This window comes from Myotis daubentonii, chromosome X (assembly GCF_963259705.1).
Source record: "Myotis daubentonii chromosome X, mMyoDau2.1, whole genome shotgun sequence".
Classification (NCBI taxonomy): domain Eukaryota; kingdom Metazoa; phylum Chordata; class Mammalia; order Chiroptera; family Vespertilionidae; genus Myotis; species Myotis daubentonii.
The window spans coordinates 89,003,719-89,027,417 of NC_081861.1; the positions used below are offsets into that span (position 1 = coordinate 89,003,719).

Sequence of the window (23,699 nt, forward strand, 5' to 3'; positions counted from 1 at the left end):
ATGAAGTTTCCCACTACTTTTAGGATAAAGACAAAACTCTTTATTAGGATCTATAGTGTCCAGAGGCATGGTTTGCTCCCTTCCTTCTGCTTATATATATCCAATACCCATCTTTTTGGTCTTAATTTAAAGGTGGTCCTTCTCTACTCCAAGTCTAATAATCCCTCTCTTTGTGCCGCTGAACAAGTTTCCTCATCTGTAAAATGGGAATAATAATACCTATCTCAGATGGTTCAAGATTAAATGAAGTCAGTTGGAAGAGCTCTCCGCAGAGGCCAACACAGTGAATGATAGCTATTAGTTATCAAATCAAGCTGTTTCTATTTCCTCACATTCAATTCTTCAATCCACTTGCCATCTGATTGCTGCACCCACTATTCCAAAGAAACTGTTTTCATTAGGCTCACCAATTGTCAGGTGCAAATGACAAATGTCAACCCTTATCTGAATGACCTTTCTCCAAGTATTGGTACTTGCTGACCACTCCCTCCTTTGTAATTCTCCTTTGGCACCCCTAAACACAGTGTATCTTGGTTTCCTCATACTTCTCTGACTAGTCTTTTAAAGTACCATTTGTGGCCTGGCTGGTATGGTTCAGTGGTTGAGCGTTGACCTGTGAACCAGGAGGTCATGGCTCGATTCCCGGTTAGGGCACATGCCCAGATTGCGGGCTTGATCCCCAGTGTGGGGTGTGCAGGAGGAAGCCAATGATTCTCTCATCATTGATATTTCTATCTCTCTCCCCCTTCCTCTCTGAAATCAATAAAAATATATTTTAAAATAATAATACTTTTTGTGGTTCTTTCATTGCTTGCCTTTTCAAATTTCTAAAAAATGTTTTAACTTTACCACAGTAATACATGCATGATTTCTATGCCAGTGACAGCCACCCAGTAAGGGCTTCCTGGACCATTACATTAGTACCCTTACGCCGTACCCTCTCACATCACTTTTTTTCTTCACAGTAGTTGTCACTCTTACTTACCTGTTTACTGTCAACCTATCCCACTAAAATGCTTAGCTCTTTGAGGGAAGGGGTTATGTTTTATTCACTGCTATATTCAGAGCACCTAGAATAATGCCTGGTACCCACTAGGCTCAATCAATATTTATTGAATAACTGACTTAAATATCTCCCACATTTGATCCATCACTTGTTGAGTCTACCTCCTAAATTCTCTCAAATCTCTGCCTACTGTTCTTGCCTTACAAATGACTCACATCTTGCCTAACTGACTGCCACACCATCTCTAGTCCTATTCGCCTACAATCCATATTCCAAACTGCTGCTGAAGTCACCCAAGTCCTTCAACGGATCCCATTAACCTTTAGGATTAAGTGCAAATTCTTTAGCAAAGACTGCCAAGCTCTCCATGATCTGGACCCTGATTAATTCTAGATTCAGCTTTCATCAGCCCCTTCCATGTGCACCATGCTCTAATCATCCCTAACTATTTAGTCACATGCTCTTTTCTCTGCCTGGAATGATGCCTATTGCCTACCACTAAATGCCTTCTTTGTCTGGTTAACTCACACTAGTCATCTCTGAGAAGTTCTGTCTCCAGTAGTTCCAGACTTGGGGGTACATGCCCTCCTCTGTACCTTTATAGGAAATTGCATTTACCATTTCACTTATTGTACTCGTGTGGACTTATTTCCAACACTGTATTCACAGCAGCCAGCAGAGTGCTTGGTACAGAGTAGTCACAAAATGGTTATTGAGAAGAAATTAAAAAATGGCACCAGAGTAAGTGGATGCTGCACAGACATGCTCCCAGGAACAAACTAGAATTACAACTAAAATACAGAAACACTTCCTGAATAATCAATGAAAGATTCACTGAAGAGAACCCTGATAACTGAGGACCAAAAGTGGAGACAGCCTAGAGACTGGTAGGAGGGGCACAGGCACAAAAGGGTTGGTCAGGCTCACAGACAGCAACTGAAGTTTAGGAGAGATATCTCGGCTGTCGGGGGGGGGGTTGCCACTGAGAATTCTGGGGTCTACTCCCCAAGCTGGGCCCCCCAGTAGAGAGCACCAGAACTGAGAAGGTTACCCAGATAACTTTAGGCTATAAAAAGCAACAGGGTGCCCGGCCAGCATGGCTCAGTGGTTGAGCATCAAACTATGAACCAGGAGGTCATGGTTCGATTCCCAGTCAGGGGACATGCCTGGGTTGCAGGCTCGACCCCCAATGGTGGGCATGCAGAAGGCAGCCAATCAATGACTCTCTCTCATCATTCATGTTTCTATCCCTCTCTCCCTCTGAAATCAATAATAATAATAATAATAATAATAATAATAATAATAATAATAATGAAAACAGAAGAGTTGCTGTCAGCCAGGGAGAGAGAGCTGGATATTCAGGCACCCTCTTTTTAAAAATATATATATATATATTTTTTTTTTTACAGAGAAGAGGGGAAAGGGATAGAGAGTTAGAAACATCGATGAGAGAGAAACATTGATCAGCTGCCTCCTGCACACTCCCTACCGGGGATGTGCCCACAATCAAGGTACATGCCCTTGACCAGAATCGAACCTGGGACCCTTCAGTCCGCAGGCCGAGGCTCTATCCACTGAGCCAAACTGGTTAGGGCCAGGCACCCTCTTAAAAGGCCAACACATAAAATTCCCTGTGGAGCCACCCACCTTGTGCTCCAGGAGGTAGGGAAGATTGGACTGAAGCTGTGTGAGCAGAAGCCAGGATTGGGGGCTCTAGGGTTATAGCTTAGAAAGCAGACACCCCTGGTTTCCTGTGCTGAGTCATTCTCTCACACAGTTGAGGACATCATTCCCACACACACATTTGCTATACAGGCAACCTTGCCTGGGGGAAGGCAGCTAACCCACTGATTGGAAAACACCTTGCCCCAAGGTGGAGAGTTCCTAGGCCACTTAAGAGACTAAAAATAACAATTAGCATCCAGACAAAGCAGCTGTACCACCCTGTTGAAAAAAACACTCTTACCACATCTGAGGACAATTGCCTGGGGAATTCAAGTCAGAATGCTATTAGTCTGTAGGCAGAGGCAGTGTCTGGAGGCTTTGAGTCTTTGCCTGATCTAATTACAAACAGCGTTTGATACTGTCCTGCACTAGAGGTTGAGAGGCATACCAGATCTCCCTAATACATGGTAACAAACCCAAACAGGCAGCCAAAATGAGACAAAGAAACCACCCCCAAATGGAAGAACAAGAGAATTCTCCAGAAGAGATAAATGAAATGGAGATAAAAAAAAGTTTATCTGAAATAGAGTTCAGAGTAATTATGGTAAAGATGGTCAACAGCATGAGAAAAGATATAGTAACTATGAAAACAGAAATAAAGAATGAATTGGCACAAATAACACAATGGAAGGAATACACAGCAGATAAGGGGAAGCTGAGGATTAAATTAGTGAATTAGAAGACAGGGTTGAAAAAAATCACTCCATCAGAGAACCAAAAAGAAAAAACAATTAAAAAGCAGGACGACAGGGGGGTTTGGGGAGTAGCGGGTAAGATGCGGTTGTCGGTCGCCACCGCCATCTCCCATGGCCGCGTGTTCCGCCGCCTGGGCCTCGGTCCTGAGTCCCGCATCCACCTGTTGCAGAACTTGCTGACGGGACTAGTGCGACACGAACGCATTGAGGCATCCTGGGCGCACGTGGACGAGATGAGGGGTTACGCCGAGAAGCTCATCGATTATGGAAAGCTGGGAGACACCAACGAAAGAGCCATGCACATGGCTGACTTCTGGCTCACAGAGAAGGACGTGATCCCAAAGCTGTTTCAAGTGCTGGCCCCTCGGTACCAAGGTCAGAATGGGGGCTACACGAGAATGCTGTAGATCCCAAATTGGAATAAGCAGGATCGGCCTGAGATGGCAGTGATCGAGTATAAAGGGAACTGCCTCCCACCCCTGCCCCTGCCTTGCAGAGACAGCAGCCTTACACTTCTAAATCAGCTCCTTCATGGGCTGCGGCAGGACCGGGAAGCAAGCATCCACAGCTCCCACACACCTCGGACACCAGGGAGTTAACTGGAGCCAAAGAGTGTGTAGCCTTGCCAGTGCCCAAGATCATAGGCCTTTGGATCTCTTCATCTCTAAGAACTGGAGCTAGAGTTGTGAAGTGAACAGTCTTAATGGAGCCCAGAACCTGTTGGGTAGCCATATAACCTTCTCTTTGCACAATAGGTAAAATTCCTTGTATGAATATATGTAAACTGATCTTTTTTCTCTCACCTTGGATTTCTGAGAATGAGAACTATCCAAATGCTCTGTCATCATGGAATAGTAAATTCACAGCATATGTTTCTGGCTCTTAAATCCAGGTCTTACTGGGTTAGGACAGTTTTGCTTTTCTTAATGCTGATTTATATGGGGCATCTGTAATAATAAAAGTGTAATATGCCAAAAAAAAAAAGAAAGAAAAGCAGGGGGACAGCTTAAGGGAGCTGTGAGACAATGTGAAAAATAACAATATTAGAATAGCAGGTGTGCCAGAAAGGCAGAAAGGGAGAAAGGGATAGAGAACGTGTTTAAAGACATAATGGCAGAAAACTTCCCTAACCTGGTAAAGGAAAATGTCACACAAGTCCAGGAAGCACAGAGAACCCCAAACAAGAATAACCCAAACAGGCTCACGGCCAGACACATCATAATTAAAATGCCAAAAATTAAAGACAAAGAGAATCTTAAAGGCAGCAAGAAAAAAACAAACTGTTACCTACAAAGGAGCTCCCTTAAGGCTGACACCTGATTTCTCATCAAACCCTACAGGCCAGAAGGGAATGGCAAGAAGTACTCAAGGTAATGAATGAAAGCAAGGATCTGAAACCAAGATGACTATATTCAGCAAGGCTATAATTCAAAATTGATGGTCAAATAAAGAGCTTCACGGACAAAAATTTAAAAAAAAGGCTAAAGGAGGGCACCACTACCAACCCAGCATTATAAGAAATGTTAAAGGAACTGCTGAAATGAGAAGAAGAAACCGAGAGAGAAACCAAGGCATACAGAATTAAAATGGCAATAAATAAGTACCTATCAATAATAACCTTAAATGTAAATGGATGAAATGCTCCCATTAAAAGACATAGGGTTACTGAATGGATACAAAAACATGACCCAACTATATGCTGTCTACAAGAGGCTCACCTCAGAACAAAAGATACACACAGGATGAGAGTGAAGGGATGCAAAACAATTTCCCATGCAAATGGAAAAGAAAAGAAAAAGCTGGAGTAGCAATACTCATATCTGACAAAATAGACTTCAAAATGAAGGCCATCACAACAGACAACAAAGATTACTACATAATATTAAGGGATCAATCCAACGTGAGGATATAACCCTGGTAAACATATTATGTACCCAATATAGAAGCACCTAAATATATTTAAAAAAGAAAAACTTCTAAAGGACTTTAATGGAGAGATTGACAACCATACAGTCACAGTAGGAGACTTTAACACCACACTGACTTCACTGGATAGATCTACCAGACAAAAACTTAAGGAAATAGTGACTCTAAAGGATATAGTGGATCAGATGTATTTATTTAATTTACATTTATTGAACATTTCACCCCACTGACACCACATTCTTCTCAAGTGCACATGGATCATTCACAAAGACCACATGTTAGTCCACAAAACAAGCCCCTACAAGTTCAAGAAGACTGAAATCATTTCAAGTGTCTTCTCAGATCACAGTGGAATGAAATTAGAAATCAACTACAGTAAATACAACCCAAAATATTAACACGTTAAGTGCCATGTCACTAACTGGTGACTGACATTATACTTTTCATCCGGACCTCGTCAGTCACTGGTGACAGACAGTATACTTTTTGTTCAGGCCGCATCAGTCACTGTTAATTGATGATATACAATTTAAAAAATTATATTCTTCTATTAATAAATTTTAAATAATTTGGAGATCATAAAAGAATGTACCTAAATATTGCTTGTTACAAAAAAAAATTTTAATGAATATTATTAAAACACAGTATACACAAAAATGATTGTCCTGTGCAGGTTACACAGAATGTTATAACTTGTTTTGTCAACTTTCTGGCAATATCTCGTCCAAATCGTGCTGCATTATCTTCGTAGCATATTTTTTTACAGTATCTTCGAACTTTAGACACTCTTCCAGTTTTTTGTGGCAGTTTGTGACGAGATATTTGAGGTATATTTACAGTACTGCTACTTGGAATTTCTTCATCCCAACAATTTGTTAGATGGACAGCTAATTTCTCCTGAAATTCTGATACTCATGTTCTTCTTGCTAGTATTTTTAAATAAAATACGAGCATTGAGAACAGCAGTATTTAGTAGGCTAGCTTTTTATACCATTTCATGGATTTTCGTAATGGATTATTATAGGCACTCATTTGATCAGATATAGCAACTGCTGCTTTTCCTGCATTATAATCCACTACAATTTTTGGTTTCAAGTAGTGACCTGATATATTTTCAACATTCACCATCTCTGACGTATGTTTTGTTGTAAGATGTCCCGCTTATCTTTCCATTTTAAAATGGTTATTCCTTTTTTGTTCTCTTTTGCTATAATTTCTCCCCGTTTTAATTTCTTTGATGTTACTTCATGAGGATTTCCCTGTCAATTTGAACGTAATGTTCCTACTAAATATTATTATCGAGTAATTTATATGCTAAATCTAAACTCATGTACCAGTTGTCTGTGTAAAATGTGTGTCCCTTATTGAATGCATCTCAACAAAGAGACATTACATTAGTTGGTGTTGTATTTTCTTTTTCTAACCTTTCCCTGGATATACATGAAAAACATACATGTACCTAGATCCGCACACAACTTAAATAATTTAATACCATATTTGTGGCGTTTTTGTTTTAAATATTGCCTAAATATTACGCGGCCACAAAATGGTATCAAAGATTCATCAATACATATAGCTTCAGATGGATAATGTTTTTTGAAATTTATTTCCATGTTACCTATTAGTTGTTGTATTTTGCATAAACGATTGGAAACCTCTGTCTCCCCATTGTCTGAAAATGCAGCATTCATAATAATATTTCAAATCTATTTCTTGAAATTATTTTTTGGGGAAAGTTTGCATAGATGCAGGATCATGGGACCAATATAAACATAAAAATGGTAGTCTAGTCCCATCCATAGAATCAATCCAAAAAATCTTTTCATTTCATTTTTGTTTGTCACAGTCCACCTACACAAACGCTGCGAGTTTTCAACCCCTAGTTTTTGCGATGCATATAAGTTCATTTGTTTGGCGATATCCTCAAACAATTCATTAGGCACAAACAGTTCATAAGAATTCTCTACTGTTGACCATGACTTTACATTAAAGTCTTCAATCCTAAAGCCAGACGGATAGGTGAAAGGCATAATCCTTGGTTGATTACCTCTTGGATCATGCCATTCTTCAAAATCTTCATCCTCATCCTCTGATGATGAAAATAAGAACAACTCTACAACGTTTTTTAGAAAAACTAATTTCACTTGAATCGCTTTCACACACTTCTTCTACTGACACTGTCACTGTTACAGTTAAAGAAAACATTTTTAAAACTGCACTGGAACACGAACCACAGACAACTGACTGAAGAGAAAGCATTTCTAAAAGAAAACAGAGTGAGAGAAACCAAGATGGCGGCATAGGTTAACGCAGGGGGTTTGCTGCCTCAAACAACCACTTCAAAAATACAACTAAAAGATGGAACAGACATCATCCAGAACCACAGGAAGGCTGGCTGAGTGGAAGTTCTACAACTAGGAGGAAAGAGAATAGCATACCGACTCAGAGGAGGCACAGTGCTTAAGTGAAATACTAAGGTGTGGAGTGCATGCGGAGCGGGCTGGCGGCTGAGGACGCGGTTGTCTGTTTCAATCCGGAGGGAGTCTCAGACTCTGAGCTCCAGATCCAGGCGAGTCTCTAGGGACCCAGACTCAAACGGGAGAAGCGGGACTGTCTGGCTTCGGTCGGAACTCGAAGGCAGCTTTCTCTCTGAGGTTTGCAGCGGTTGCTAGGACTCTGAGAGGCAGAGCCGCTGGGGACGGAACTGAGAGCAGCCATAACTGCTCGCTCCGCCCACCCTGTAGATCCCCGGGGACCTGCCCCGCCCAAGCCCTGCACAGAGGCATTTGCCGGATAGCCTCAGGCAAACGCTAGATTAGCACCGCCCTAGAGATCCAGCACAGAAGCTCTCGCACTGCAGACACAGCTGACTCTCATAGCCAGTTAGCCTGGAGGTCAAATCACCCTCAGTATTGCTGACATCAATCAAGGCTTAACTACAACAAGACTGCGCACAAAGACCACAAGGGGGTGTACCAAGAAAGCATAAAAAATGCGGAGACAACGAAACATGACAGAAATGGAGGATATAGAGCTAAAAAACGCACTTTTAAGGTCTTTCAATGATTTTCTAGAAACTGCAGATAAATGTAGTGAGATCCTCAAGAAATCTAATGAGACCCTCAATGTTGTGATAAAGAACCAACTAGAAATTAAGCATACACTGACTGAAATAAAGAATATTACACAGACTCCCAACAGCAGACGAGAGAATCAAAAGAATCAAGTCAAAGATTTGAAATACAAAGAAGCAAAAAACACCCAAAGGGAAAAGCAAAATGAAAAAAGAATCCGAAAATACAAAGATAGTGTAAGGAGCCTCTGGGACAGCTTCAAGCGTACCAACATCAGAATTATAGGGGTGCCAGAATGAGAGAGAGCAAGATATTGAAAACCTATTTGAAGAAATAATGACAGAAAACTTCCCCCACCTGGTGAAAGAAATAGACTTATAGGTCCAGGATGCACAGAGAACCCCAAACAAAAGGAATCCAAAGAGGACCACACCAAGACACATCATAATTAAAATGCCAAGAGCAAAAGACAAAGAGAGAATCTTAAAAGCAGCAAGAGAAAAACAGTCAGTTACCTACAAGGAAGTACCCATACGACTGTCAAATGATTTCTCAACAGAAACTATGCAGGCCAGAAGGGAGTGGCAAGAAATATTCAAAGTGATGAATAGCAAGAACCTACAACCAAGATTACTTTATCCAGCAAAGCTATCATTCAGAATTGAAGGTCAGATAAAGAGCTTCACAGATAAGGAAAAGCTAAAGGAGTTCATCACCACCAAACCAGGATTATATGAAATGCTGAAAGGTATCCTTCAAGAAGAGGAAGAAGAAGAAAAAGGTAAAGATACAAATTATGAACAACAAATATGCATCTATCAACAAGTGAATCTAAGAATCAAGTGAATAAATAATCTGATGTACAGAATGAACTGGTGATTATAATAGAATCAGGGACATGCCGGGGTCCAACCCCAGCAGGTCCAGGGGTTCCCAAAGGCATAGACGGAGTCGGCGAAGAAGGAATGACACGGAGACAGTGTTCAGTTGATCAGCAGCCTAGCCAGGATCTCCAGCCAGGATCTCCAGCCAAGTCCTGGTCTGGATCTCCAGAGAGGTTCTGCTTAGGATCTCCAGCTAGGTTCTGTCACCAGGTTCTAGTCAGGTTCTCTTGCCATATTTCTGTAGTCAGGTTCAGTCCAGGATCTTTTGCCATGTTCTCTCCAGCGAAGTTCTTCTGTCTGTAGGTTCTGTCTTCTGAGTTCTGACTTCTAAGTTCTGTGTGTTGCTGTCTTGTTACATCTGTATTTATACCAGTTGATTCAATCCTATCAATCTCTATTACAAAGGTTAGGGCGTTTCTTATCTCCATTCCAGGGAGTAAAGATTATGTAGCTTAAGCATGATTGTTCATAGTTAAAGTGATTAATTACCCGCCTGGCACTTAGTTGAGGGGTTTTATTCCCTCCCTAACTTCAGGGGAAAATCCCTACCTGGGGATTCAACCTTTCTCGGAGAGGTGACCTTGGTTAAAACACAGCGCCAAGGTGAGCAAACATATTAAGAACAGTATGCCATATATGCCAGGTCCCTTGAAACAGCAAGGATGGACCGGCTCCCGGCAAGGACATAGAAAGGGAATGGACTGACTATTCTTGGGGGGGGGGGGGAATGGGGTGTGGGAGATGCGGGAAGAGACTGGACAAAAATCGTGCACCTATGGATGAGGACAGTGGGTGGGGAGTGAGGGCGGAGGGTGGGGCGGGAACTGGGAGGAGGGGAGTTATGGGGGGAAAAAAGAGGAACAAATGTAATAATCTGAACAATAAAGATTTAAAAAAATAAATAAATAAAAATAAAAGACAACAGAGTACAGATTGCGATAAATACATACAAGAAATATATCTGGAGATATACATGCAGTCTTATTGCAACCTTACACAGACCTCCGGCCGCCAGCATATCGGTGAAATCGGTTATCATGGGCTAAACGGAAAGGAAGACAAAACAGGCTTGGCGCTTAACGTGTTAAACACATGGAGGCTAAATAGCCTGTTATTAAACAATGAATGGGTTACCAACGAGATCAAGAAAGGAATAAAAAACTTCTCTCTCAAAATCAATTAATAAAATCAAATAAAAAAATCCCAACAAACAAAAGCCGAGGCCCCGATGGCTTCACAAGGGAGTTTTACCAAACATTCAAAGAACTAACTCCTATACTCCTCAAACTATTTCAGAAAATCCAAGAGAAAGTAACACTTCCAAACTTTTTATGAGGCCAGCATTATCGTAATTCCTTAAGCAGATAAAGACACTACAGAGAAAGAGAATTACAGGCCAATATCCTTGATGAACATAGATACTAAAATCCTCAGCAAAATATATTAAAAATCAGACCTGGCAATATATTAAAAAGATCATATAACATGACCAAGGGGGATTTATTCCAGGGATGCAAGGATGGTACAATATTCACAAATCAATAAATGTGATACATCACATAAACAAACTGAAAGAAAAAAAAATCACATGATCGTATCAATAGATTCAGAAAAAGCAGGCGACAAAATCCAACACCCATTTTTGATAAAAACTTCCAGCAAAGTGGAAATAGAGGGAGCATATCTCAACATGACAAAGGACATATATGACAAACCTACAACCAACTTCATACTCAATGGGCAAAACCTAAAACCATTTCCCCTAAGAACAGGAACAAGACAGGGATGTCCACTTTCACCACTCCTATTCAACATAGTACTGGAAGTCCTAGCCACAGCTATCAGACAAGAAAAAGGAATAAAAGACATCCAAATTGGAAAGGAAGAAGTAAAACTCTCATTATTTGCAGATGACATATTGTACATAGAAAACCCTAAAGACTCCACCAAAAAACGACTAGATTTAATAAATGAATTTGGCAACGTAGCAGGATACAAAGTCAACACCCAAAAATCGATGGCTTTTTTTATACACCAATAAATTCTTAGAAAGAGAAACTAAACAAATAATCCCATTTACCACTGCAACAAAAATTTAAGATACTTAGGACTAAACTTAACCAAGGAGGCAAAAGACCTGTACTTGGAAAACTACAGGACATTGAAAAAAGAGGTAGACTAAGATATAAACAAGTGGAAGAATATACCATGTTCATGGACTGGTAGAATCAACCTCATTAAAATGTCCATACTACCCAAGGCAATCTACAGATTCGATGCAAACCCTATTAAAATACCAACGGCACCCTAGCGGGTTTGGCTCAGTGGATAGAGTGTTGGCCTGTGGACTAAAAGGTCCCAGGTTCAATTCTGGTCAAGGGCACATGCCGGGTTGTGGGCTCAATCCCCAGTAGGGGGAGTGAAAGAGGCAGCCTATCAATGATTCTCTCTCATCATTGATGTTTCTATCTCTCTCTCCCTCTCCATTCCTCTCTGAAATAAATAAAAATATATTTTAAAAAATACCAACAACATATTTCACAGATGTAGAACAAAAACTCCAAAAATGTATATGGAATAAAAAAAGACACTAAATAGCTACAATTTTGAGGAAGAAAAACAAAGTTGGAGGAATCACAATACCAGGTTTCAAGTTATACTACAAAACCACCATAATAAAAACAGTCTTGTACTGGCACAAGAGCAGGCATATAGCTCAATGGAACAGAACAGAGAACCCAGAAATTGACCAAAGCCATTAAGCTCAATTAATATTTGACAAAGGAGGCAAGAGCATACAATGGAGTCTAGATAGTCTCTTCAATAAATGCTGCTGGGAAAATTGGATACATGAAAAAAAAATGAAACAAGACCACCAACTTACACCATACACAAGATGAGTTTTATCAATAAACTCAAAATGGATAAAAGACTTAACTGTAAGTCGTGAAACCATAAAAATCATAGAAGAAACCAAAGGCAGCAAAATATCAGACATCTCTCATAGCAATATGTTTACAGATATATCTCCTAGGGCAGTGGTCGGCAAACTCATTAGTCAAAAGAGCCAAATATTAACAGTACAACAACTGAAATTTCTTTTGAGAGCCAAATTTTTTAAACTTAAACTATATAGGTAGGTACATTGTTATTAACTTAATTGGAGTACTCCTAAGCTGGCCTTTGCTAAAAACATCCTCAATCTGTTGAGCTATATTCGCTGAGGTCGACCCTTTCCAACTCTCCCATCCACACTTGTCTTGTATACTTGTTTCGTCTATCTCCTTTCATTCATCCTCTCTGTATGTCCAAACCATCTCAACAAACCTTTCTCAATCCTCAACACTGCATCTTCTTTCACTCCACAACGTTCCCTGTACGTGTGCACCCGCACGTGGTACTTTGTGGAAGAGCCACACTCAAGGGGCCAAAGAGCTGCATGTGGCTTGCTAGCCACGGTTTGCCGACCACTGTCCTGGGGCAAAGGAAACTAAGGAGAAAATAAACAAATGGGACTATATACAAATAAAACCTTCTGCACAGCAAAAAAAAACCATCAACAAAACGAAAAGGGAGGCCACTGTATGGGAGAACATATTTGGCAATGATACATCTGATAAAGGGTTAATATCCAAAATCTATAAGGAACTCATACAACTTAACAAAAGGAAGAGAAACAATCCAATTAAAAAATGGGCAAAGGACCTAAATAGACACTTCTCCAAGTGGACTTACAGATGGCCAAGAGACATATGAAAAAATGTTCAAAGTCACTGATCATCAGAGAGATGAAAATTAAAATTGCAATGAGATAATCACATCACACCTGTCAGAATGGCTACCATCAACAAATCAACAAATGACAAGTGCTGATGAGGAGGTGGAGAAAGGGAACGCTAGTACACTGCTAGTAGGAATGCAGTGTACTGGTGCAACCACTGTGGAAAACAGTATGGAGATCCTCAAAAAATTAAATATGGAACTCCCATTTGACCTGGTGATCCCACTTTTAGGAATATTTCCTAAGAAACCCGAAATACCAATCAGAAAGAATATATGCACCCATATGTTCACTGCAGCATAATTTACCATAGGTAAGATCTGGAAACAGCCCAAGTGCCCATCGGTAGATGAGTGGATAAGACTTCTGTGGTACATTTATACCATGGAATACTATGCAGCAGTAAAAAAAGAAGAATCTCTTACCCTTTGAGATAGTGTGGAGGGACCTGGAGAGTATCACGTTAAGTGAAATAAGTCAGTCAGAGAAAGACAAGTATCACATGATCTCACTCATATGTGGAATCTAAGTAACAAAATAAACTGATGAATCGAGTGGATCCAGAGACATGGAAGTATGGAACAGCGTGTGGAATCTCAGAGGGAAGTCTGGGGAGGGTGGGTGGGTGGAAAGTAATCAACCAAGGATCTTGTATGCATATATGCATAGCCAATAGCCACAGACAATGGGGCGGTGAGAGCCAAGGGCGGGGTGTGGGGGTGGGCTGGAGGCCAATGGGGAAAAAGGGGGACATATGTAATACTTTCAACAATAAAGAATTATTTTTTAAATATATTTTATTGATTTTTTTACAGAGAGGAAGGGAGAGAGATAGAAACGTCGATGAGAGAAACATCGATCAGCCACCTCCTGCACACTCCCCACTGGGGATGTGCCCGCAACCAAGGTACATGCCCTTGATCGTAATCGAACCCGGGACCTTTCAGTCCGCAGGCCGATGCTCTATCCACTGAGCCAAACTGACCACAGCAAGAATTATTTTAAAAAAAGAAATGGTTATTGAAAGGAAATTCACCAATCTGTCTCTTTTATCCAGGTCTTCGCCCAAACTGCATTACCTTTTTCTGTTTCTATACTCTGACAACTGTGTTGCTAAGTACCTCTGGAGAAAATCATGTACTAAAGTACATTGGTACCATTTTAAATTAATGGTCTCTAACCTCACTGGTGCATTCAACACCCAACAATCCTTTTACAGATCCTTAATCAACTCCAGTTCCCATTTCCCTCAGTGACCATTTTAAAAGAAACACTTAAACATTAATAGAAGGGTTTATAGTGAAAAGAACAAGCCCTCCACCTACTTTACCTCACAGGTGTTAACAGTTTGAACTGCATCTTGGCAAATCTTTTCTGTGAATATGCAAACATGGATTTATATCTTTGTCCCCCAAAGAAATGAAATTAAATGCTGCCTACCATTCTATCACTTATTTTTTCAAGAATATCTTTGAGAATACAATGCTAAGTGAATTAAGTCAAAAAGAGAAAGAAATAATATATGATTTCACTTATATGAGGAATCTAAAAAAGTGAACAAAACAAAACAAAAATAAACTCACAGATACAAAGATCAGATTGGTGGTTACCGAAGGGGAAGGGAGTTAGGCCGAAGGGGTGAAGGTGGTCAACTGAATGGAGATGGATAGTAACTACTTTTGAGAGTGATCACATTGTACTCCAGGAACTATATAATAAAAAAAAAATATCTACCCCTTTTAGCTCATATAGACTTTCCTCGTGATTTATAACAGTTGCAGTTTTTTTTTTGTTTTTTTTTTTTACTGAATGGATGTATCATAACTCAACATCTCTGTTACTGAGGGACATTTAGCTGGTTTTTAGTTTTTCTTTATATCCCTCAGTATTCAAGCTGCCTCCCCATTTTCACTTTTCTCACAAGGATGATCTTACCTATTTCACACAGGAAACTGAAGCTATGAACTATGCACTTCTTCGACTTCCTATCTCCCTTATCTACACACTGATCTATAACTACTTCCATCCTTTCCTCTCTATCAGGGAAAGTTCTCTTCTCCTACAGGAGGGAATGGTAACTAACATGCCCTCCTGTTTTCACAAAGGTCTTTCCCACAATTGCTTTTTTCTAACCTCTCCTCTATTGCGTTCAATCCTAAGCTGATGTAAGCAGGCTTATTTATCTTCCATCTTAAGACTCTCCCTCTTTTATTCCTCACAGCCTAGCTTCTTGAAAGAGTAGAGTATGATCTCTATTGTCATTTCTTCATCTTCCACCTGTTCCTCACCCTGTTCTGGTTGATTCCAGTCTCACTATGACTCTACAGTTGCTTTTGCTAACTAAGGTCACCAGGGACTTCCTAGTTACCAAAACCCAAAGGCTGTCTCTTGGGATTCATTGTACTTCACCTCTCTGTGGAATATACGTTCTCTTTTTTATGCTTTAAAACTCCTTCCTTGGGTTGAGAGAGAGCACTCTTCAGGTTTTCCTTCCATTTCTCACCACCCATAAATATTCTTCTTCTACTGGATTCTGTCCTCCATGCTCTTCTGACTCTACACATGCATCCTGGGTGATCTCACCTACTCCCAAGGTTGCACAAACCCTAAATTTTATACCTATCACTAGAAGCCCAGTGCACCAGATTCATGCACTGGGGGGCGGGGAGGGATCCCTCAGCCTGGTGTGTGCCTGCCCTCTTGCAGTCCAGGAGCCCTCGGAAGATGTCCGGGGGATCAGGCCTAAGCTGGCCGTCAGACATCGCTCTCGCAGTCCGGGGCTTTCACAGTCAGGGATCCCTCACTTTTTACCACCCGCCTGCAGTGGAGGTGGGAGAGGCTCCCACCATAGCTGCTGTGCTCACCAGCCATGAGCCAGCTCAAGGCTTCTGGCTGTATGGTGCTCCCCCTGTGGGAGCACACTGACCACCAGGGGGCAGCTCCTGTGTTGAGCGTCTGCCCCCTGGTGGTCAGTGTGCATCATAGCGAACTGGTCGGTCTGCCGTTTGGTCAATTTGCATATTGGCCTTTTATAGGATACTTACATAGGCTACTTTAAACTTGCATGCTTCCAATCAGGCTTAGCTATTTCTCCTACCTTCCACCCTCACCCTGTTCAGAGAATGGCACCACTATTTACCTAGTCACCTAAGTCAGAAACTTAGATTCTGTTTACTTTCCATTTTCCAATTGGTCACCAAGATGCACTTCTTATTCCCCCTACTGCCAATGCCTCAGCCATTTTAAGTTTCTGTTATATCTCCTCCAGCATCACTCCCCAGTCCACCCATTTTCACACTGCTGCCAGAGTGATCTCTCTAAAATGAGGATTTGATCCTGAGCCTTGTAATCACTATGCTACATATGTTCTCTGTATTCCACCCATCCAAAACTACTTGTCCCATGAATACGCCATGTAGTTTCATGCTCCTAAGTCCTGTTCTCTCTGCCTAGAATGCCCACTTCCCTTCCCTCCTTCCTATTCTTCATAATCTATCACAAGGGTCTCCTTTTGAAGATTTCCCATTCTTACTCCGTAAGCAGTTGGTAACTCCTTCCTCTCACCACAGAACCTTGTAAATATGTATCGCAATGATCACTTTTTATTCAACTTATTTACATATCTACCTCTTATTCTAAATCTAAGTTCTCTGCAATTAGAAACTATATTTTATTTCTGTATCAGCATCTAGCAGACTGCTTGATAAAAATAGGTTGATAAATGTTGAATGAATGTATGAATACCCTGAACCTACTCACTCTCCCAAACCAAAATTCCAAAAGCCACCTTACATTCCTTGTCTTCTTCCACCCCCAAATGCTAATTTAATTGGTTATCAAGTTCTATTGATTCTACTCCTTAAAGATCTCTCGAATTCATCCTGATCTTACCATCTTAATGCCAAAGCCTTAGTTTGGGCCCCATTACTCCTTACTTGAACTAGATTTGCTCCCCTCCAAACCACTCTCCACACTACTGCTTCATTTTTTAAAAACATTTTTATTACAAAAATAATACATACTTGTAAAAAATTCAAACAATACAGAAATAAAAGCACAGTACCCCACCCAGCATACATACAACCACATAAGCCCCCTCACCTCCAAGCTCATTCCCCAGAGGTTATCACTGTGAACAATTTTAGCAAATATCCTTTAAGACCCTTTCCTTTGCACACACAAATATATATAAACACATATAAATATGACACACATGATTTTGTCTTTTACAAAAATGGGATCACACTTGTTACATGATTCTTCAATTTCTTCATTCAATATACAGAAAATTTCTAAAACACAAACCTGATTATATCACTCCACTAGAGCTCCTCAATTCCTATAAAATTCATATTAATTGGCAACAAAATCAAAGCTCCCAATATGCTTACTGGCCATCTTCCAGTCTCCTCTCTAGCCAATCCAGTATTAAAGGACTGGAACTAAACCACCTTTAGTCCTTTCTGGAACAAGGCAGGTACAAACAAACAAACAAACAAACAAACAAACTAGGAACACACTCTGCCATTTCTAGACTTCAGCATTTTCACTTCATGTTACATTCTGCCTGGACTTTCCCATCTAGCAAGCTCCTACTAATTCTTCAACAATCAGCTTATAAATGACCTCAAGGAAGACTTCCCTTACTTTTTCAGACATGATCACTCCTCTATTTTCTCCTATACTTTATATCTAGCTCTTTAATTGCACTTCTCTCACAGAACTGTAATGCTTTATTAACATGTTTTGAATTTCACTCCCCTTCCCCCAACTTGATGGTAAGCTCTTTGGGTAAAAGGATTGTGTCTTATTTAGCTTTGCATCCCAAGGATCTGATAGAGTGCTTATGATAAAGCAGATGTTTAATAACAAATCTGTTGAGAATTTTATGATTCTAGAAACATTTACTGAGTACCTACTATGCACAGAACCATATCCTAAGCATGAAAAGAAACAGAAGACACAGTCTTTGCCCCAAGGAACTTACCATTTTCCTATCATTTCTCGTGGGGGTGGGGGACAGAACACATTTACATGGCAACATATCACTTCTGACAAACAGGCTGTTTCAAAGATTTGTAATCATTTGCCTCAAACTCATTTAGGAACAAGGCATTGCATTATCAAATAAATAAAATAATGGGCAGTTTGTTCAATAGGTTTATGTGGTCAGTGTGGCATAGAGACCACCAGAAAGAACCCAATTCCCTGTCCCAGCAGGGGGGCTGTCACCTGTTCCAGCCTGCTAGAAAACTGAAATGATACCATGCTTGGAAAATTTCTAATATACCAAGAGAACATAAAGCTATTAGTCCTTTCATAATTTCTCCTCCTTCCCCAGGGAAAAATGATACAAAGCAATTAATGAAGTTAAAGGCAAGCACTGAAGGAGGAGGAGATTGCTCTATTTTTATCAGTGTAAGGGGGAAGGGAGTTGCTTGATTTTAATCCAAAGGGTGACATTGCCCCCAGGAAGATCAGGAGAGGTGATTAGTTCATTATTATTTACTTACTATTTTTTAAAGGCTAAGGTGTTAATTAATCTGGTGATTTCAGGATCAGACACTGTACAAATATAAACAAATTAAATCACCTAGACTGGAGAACAGGGAAGGCTAACCAAGGAGGCCCAAAGGAAGCCTCATTCATCAGAGTCCAAGTCACTGTCCCCAGCAATGGAGTGGAAATCCTCACTGTCCTCCTCGTCCTCTGACAGGTGGACCTGGCATAGCACGCTCGGCCCAGAGCGCTGCTCTTCCTCCTCATCTTCTTCCTCCTCTGATACCTCATACCCACCGATGCTGCTGAAGCTTGTGTCTTGGGTGTTCGACTTGGGATCAGGCTCCTCATAGCTCCCATAACTGAGAAGAGAAACATGTCATCTCTCAAGCTCGGGCATCATCCTCTAGCTGACCAGTCCCGTTTTTGGTGCTACCAAGGGATCAGCCCATCTCACCTCCCCTGGACACTAAAGTGACTAGTTCTGGACTGTTCTACAGGTCCCTAAGAGAAAAGTGATCCTGTTCAAAAACGTCAACTTGCCAACTGCATATACACAAGAAGCAGAATGAAAGAAACTCTACTATGCTCGAACAACACACTGCCAGCTTATGTGACCATAAATGCTCTGATAGCCTCATAGTTTCATCTACCACTTATTGCTTTACTCATCTACATTTCCAAATAATCAACAGTCCTAAAGATTCTACCTCTTCAATATATCTTGTCTTTATCCCCTTCTTCCCATCCCTACTCTGCATGCCTTGCCTTAATCCTTTGTTATCTCTGGCCATCACCACTGAAATCAGTCTTCATGCCTCTAGTCTTACTCTCCTTCAATTAATCACACTTCTGCCAGAGTGTGCTTTATTTTTTGTTTGTTTGTTTATTCTTAATTTTACTTTAAAAAAATCACATAAATAATTCACGTTCATTGGTTTAAAAAAATCAGATTATACAACCAGAAAAAAAGAAGAAGAAATCACCAATAACTCCACTACCCAGAGGTAATATTTTGGTATATACGATCTTCCAACTTTTTTTCTATGCACTTCACTTAAATGTTTAAACATTTCTTATTTACAAAATTAGAATACTCTATATACTCTTTAGGAATCTGCTTTTGTCACTAATGATTATAATGAACATCTTTATAAACATACATCTACAGAATCATTTTTATAGATGCAAGGTATTCCACTGTATGGCTGTGACATAATTTATTTAACAGTCTCTCACTAAGACATTTAAGCTGTCTCTAATTTTCCCACTATTAGAAACAATGCTGTGATAAACATCCTTGTTCAAACATTCTGATGAAGGTGTTTTATTATTCCCGTAGCATTTCCTAGACATGAAATTTTGGGGCCAAAATGGATGCATACTTTCAAAATTTTTTATTTCTGATTCAGCTGTTTCCTTCTCTAACCAGCTCCCCTATCCCACTCCTATCCAAGCCCCAGAAAAATCCTGTGGTTGCCTATCACAGCACTTTTCATGTTACACTGTGACCGGTCAGTCATCTGTTGACCTGTTTTAGGTCCCCCATGAACTCAACAGAGGAAGAGACCATATCATAGTGACTTTTGTACTTGTGATAAATATTTGCTAAATGAATAAATTAAGACTCTAACTGCTTCCTGGCTACCTCTGGCTAGATATATCATAAGTACGTACCTTAAATCCAACATGTCCAAACACAAATTCATTTTTGACTCCTTTCCCACCCCACCTTATGCCTGTTCTTCCCCTTTCCCATCTCATTGACATTCCCATTCATTTTTTTACCTGATCTCCTAAATCCAGTCCATCTACCCTCTAAATAGCTCTTGAATATGTCCCTTTCTCCTCCCTAACAGATCCCAGTTGAGATCCTTATCGTTTTCATAGTTATTTAATACACAAATTTGATGTTACTTCCTTTTCTATAAATGATTCCCATTACCTCAAATCTAAATGTTTTAGCATGCCATTTAAGGTCTTCTGCAATATAAAACGTTGCTACCTTTAGCGCCATATCTCCCAACAACCTCCCTTCACTCTGGAACATACTTTGTTACATTTCTGTGCCTTTGAACATACTGTTACATCACTGAGGATCTCCTCACCTGCTGCGACTTATCTACTTAGTAGACTATTATTCATCTTGTAAGGCCCAGTTCAAATGTTCCCTGTCTGTGAAACTTTCCCTGTTTACTCCCAAGCAGGGTGAAACACCTCCTCCTCACTGGTGATTTGACACTTCGTACTTAAATTATGCTGTAGCACTTATCACATTGTATTTGTAATGATTTTGTTTGTATCAGTCTCTTCCACTAGACTGTGAGCTCCTCAAGGGCAGGATAAATCTTGTTCCTCTGTGTATTCCCAAGGGCCTACCACAGTGCCTGGCCCTTCTAGGCGCTCAGGAAATGTTTGATGGATGAAAGTAATCTGATGCTGGGCCCTTTGACATCATAGCTGGGCACTGATGCCACAGCCCCGTAGCATGTTGCTGTCGATTACCTGATGTTGCTATCCTCCAAACCATGAGAAGCCTCCCCACTGTCTCCCTCATAGGACATCATGCTTTCTTCATTTTCCATGCCCATCCTTGTGTTCTCCTGAAGCATGCGGGGCTGTTTGGGTATTATCCCACCAGATTCCACATCAGAGTCACTTCCACTTTCACTCAGTTGGATAGCTGTGAAAAGAGATTCTGAGGTAAGCTTGACAGAATTAACATCTTTGGCTTGGTCTTCCAAAACTAGTTACCCCACACATCTATATAGGTATCTTGCTTGGACTTCTCACCTCACTTAGGGTCAACAATGGCAAGATCTGTAGTTTAGAAACTGAATCCAAATAACCGTTTTTTCTTTTCCATCTCAGTTCAATCTGTTTTTCTTGTTATCTTTTTCTCCTATACTTTTCTCTTGCCATTGCCACTGACCCATAAAACATCTGAAAACAGGATCTTTTTTCTTAATTTTACTTCCTTATTGCTACATATAACACTTCTTTTCTGTTTTTATCAAGTATTCAAATAAAAGGTGCTACTTAGGCACTGTCAACTTTTGTATCTCCTGTGTTTTATTTCTTCACTTCCTCTAAGGCTAATGAATTTGATCAGCCTACCACTGAGTGCTCTGTACTCTGAGGTCTACTAGTATTAGTAGAACTTCATTAAAAGAGCATATGTGGCCAAGAGCTTCCTATCCAGTCCTGAGGGTGCTTTGGTGAGCTACCCAGTTACAGAAGCAAAGGAGCAAGACTTACCAGAGAAAGGATTATCTCCTTCTTCATCACTGCCAGCATCTTCCTCATCATCTTCTCCTTCAGACATAAGCAAATCCTCATAGAGGACACTGGCTTGAGGCTGTTGCACGGTTCCTTCCTCTTCATCTACAAGATCACCATCTGCATCTTCACCTTCCTGAATAGGACCAGTTGGGGGTCAAAATCCAATCACTCACTCAAGTAAGAGACCAGACACCAACAGCCCCCCTAGCTGCCTCACAAGAAATCAAGTAATTTTAGTAGCTAGACTTGTTTAGCTGGTTCCAAGGATTAAAGTCAGACTAGGACTCACTATGGAGACTCTCTGATATCACCTTGGGATTTGGCCTGCCCTCTGGTTGGGCCCCTACATATAAAGGTATAATGCAACCATAGCTTTCTATGAGCATACTCACTGGGGCTGGAGTCTTAGGTTTCCCCTGGAGCATCTGAGTAAGGAACACAAATAGCACATCATTGACGGACATGCCTGTAGGAGGAGTTAATGAGGGCTCTCACTCTGGATGGATGCTCCTCCCTGATATCCTAGCCAACCCCACAGCTAGTGGGGGCTGTTAACACAGCTCAATACATATGCATTTTCCCCCATTCATTCTTTGAAAATCACAGTAAGGGTAAAAAACCCAAAGAACAGGAAGGTCCTTGGTCTACTCTTACTATATCATCAAAAGGAGCCTCTTCCATTCTAATCCAAACTTTCCTTAGCTTGAGTTGAACATTTCGAGATAGAAAAAAATCCTTTTGTGTTTTGCACTCTCCAGTAGAACCCTGACTGAGATAAGCTGATAGGATTTCTGGCTTCAGATCAGAAGTATCTTCTGCCTTGGCCAGAGTAGTTAGGGTATTGTCCCACAGACAGAAGGGTCTCTGGTTTGATTCCTGGTCAAGGGCAAGTACCTCAGTTGCAGGTTCTATTCCCGACCTCGGTTAAGTGGGAGGCAACCAATTAATGTGTCTCTCACATTGATTTCTTTTTTCTCTCACCCTCGGCCCTCCCTAAAGCTCAATGAAAAAAAAATCCTCAGGTTAAGATTTTTAAAAATTAATAAAAATAAAGAAGTATCTTCTGATACACTAGAAACAGCCAATTTAAAAAATTTAATCTAATTTCATAAATAATTTTAATTTAGATTATAGCATACATAGAGTAGCAGAGCAATTATTTTGAACTCTTGTCTCTGAATACAGCTGTTCTTTTTAGTCACCTGTCAGGTTGCTCTGATGTATCATATACTTTTCACACTTGTGCCTTCCCTGAAGTTCTGCTGTGCCTGACTTTGCCCATGGGGACAGGCAGTAGAGAGTAATTTTGGTGGATAGACTTGTTTATCTGGTTTGAAGGATTAAAGTCAGACTAGGACTCACTATGGAGACTCTCTGATATTGCCTTGGGATTTGGCCTGCCCTGTACTGGTGGGGGCTTCTATATCATATAAAGCAGCGGTTCTCAACCTGTGGGTCGCGACCCCTTTGGCAGTCGAATGACCCTTTCACAGGGGTCACCTAAGACCATCCTGCATATCAGATATTTACATTATGGTTCATAACAGTAGCAACATTACAGTTATGAAGTAGCAACGAAAATAATTTTATGGTTGGGTCACAACATGAGGAACTGTATTTAAAGGGCCAGAAGGTTGAGAACCACTGATATAAAGATATAATGTAACCATAGGTTTCTGTAAGCATACTCACTGGGGCTGGAATCTTAGGTTTCCCATCTCCTCTTCATCATTATACCCTTCAATATCTACATCAGAGTCTTCCTCACCCAGCCTATCTCAGCCCTGGAGCATTATGCGACCTGCCACCTTCCCACCTTGAAATCAC

At 40.6% G+C, this 23,699-nt stretch overlaps 1 protein-coding gene and 1 pseudogene across 9 annotated transcripts in view; one reads left to right on the top strand and one right to left on the bottom strand.

The window, feature by feature from the left end:
- Window positions 1-23,699, bottom strand: part of TAF1 (TATA-box binding protein associated factor 1) — a 162,133-nt gene that overhangs the window by 64,504 nt on the left and 73,930 nt on the right. For 7 of the 9 annotated variants that reach the window (XM_059679231.1, XM_059679233.1, XM_059679230.1 and 4 more), the window contains 3 exons: window positions 21,849-22,005; window positions 21,096-21,273; window positions 17,072-18,952 (listed from right to left, as the gene is read on the bottom strand). In XM_059679231.1, the coding sequence (XP_059535214.1) occupies window positions 18,733-18,952; window positions 21,096-21,273; window positions 21,849-22,005 (555 nt within the window). In that variant the 3' untranslated portion in view covers window positions 17,072-18,732. Of the gene's footprint in view, window positions 1-17,071; window positions 18,953-21,095; window positions 21,274-21,848; window positions 22,006-23,699 lie in introns of those variants that run through there. The other 2 variants (XM_059679234.1, XM_059679235.1) reach the window with 1 other exon arrangement.
- Window positions 3,489-4,365, top strand: LOC132225082 (large ribosomal subunit protein bL17m-like; annotated as a pseudogene).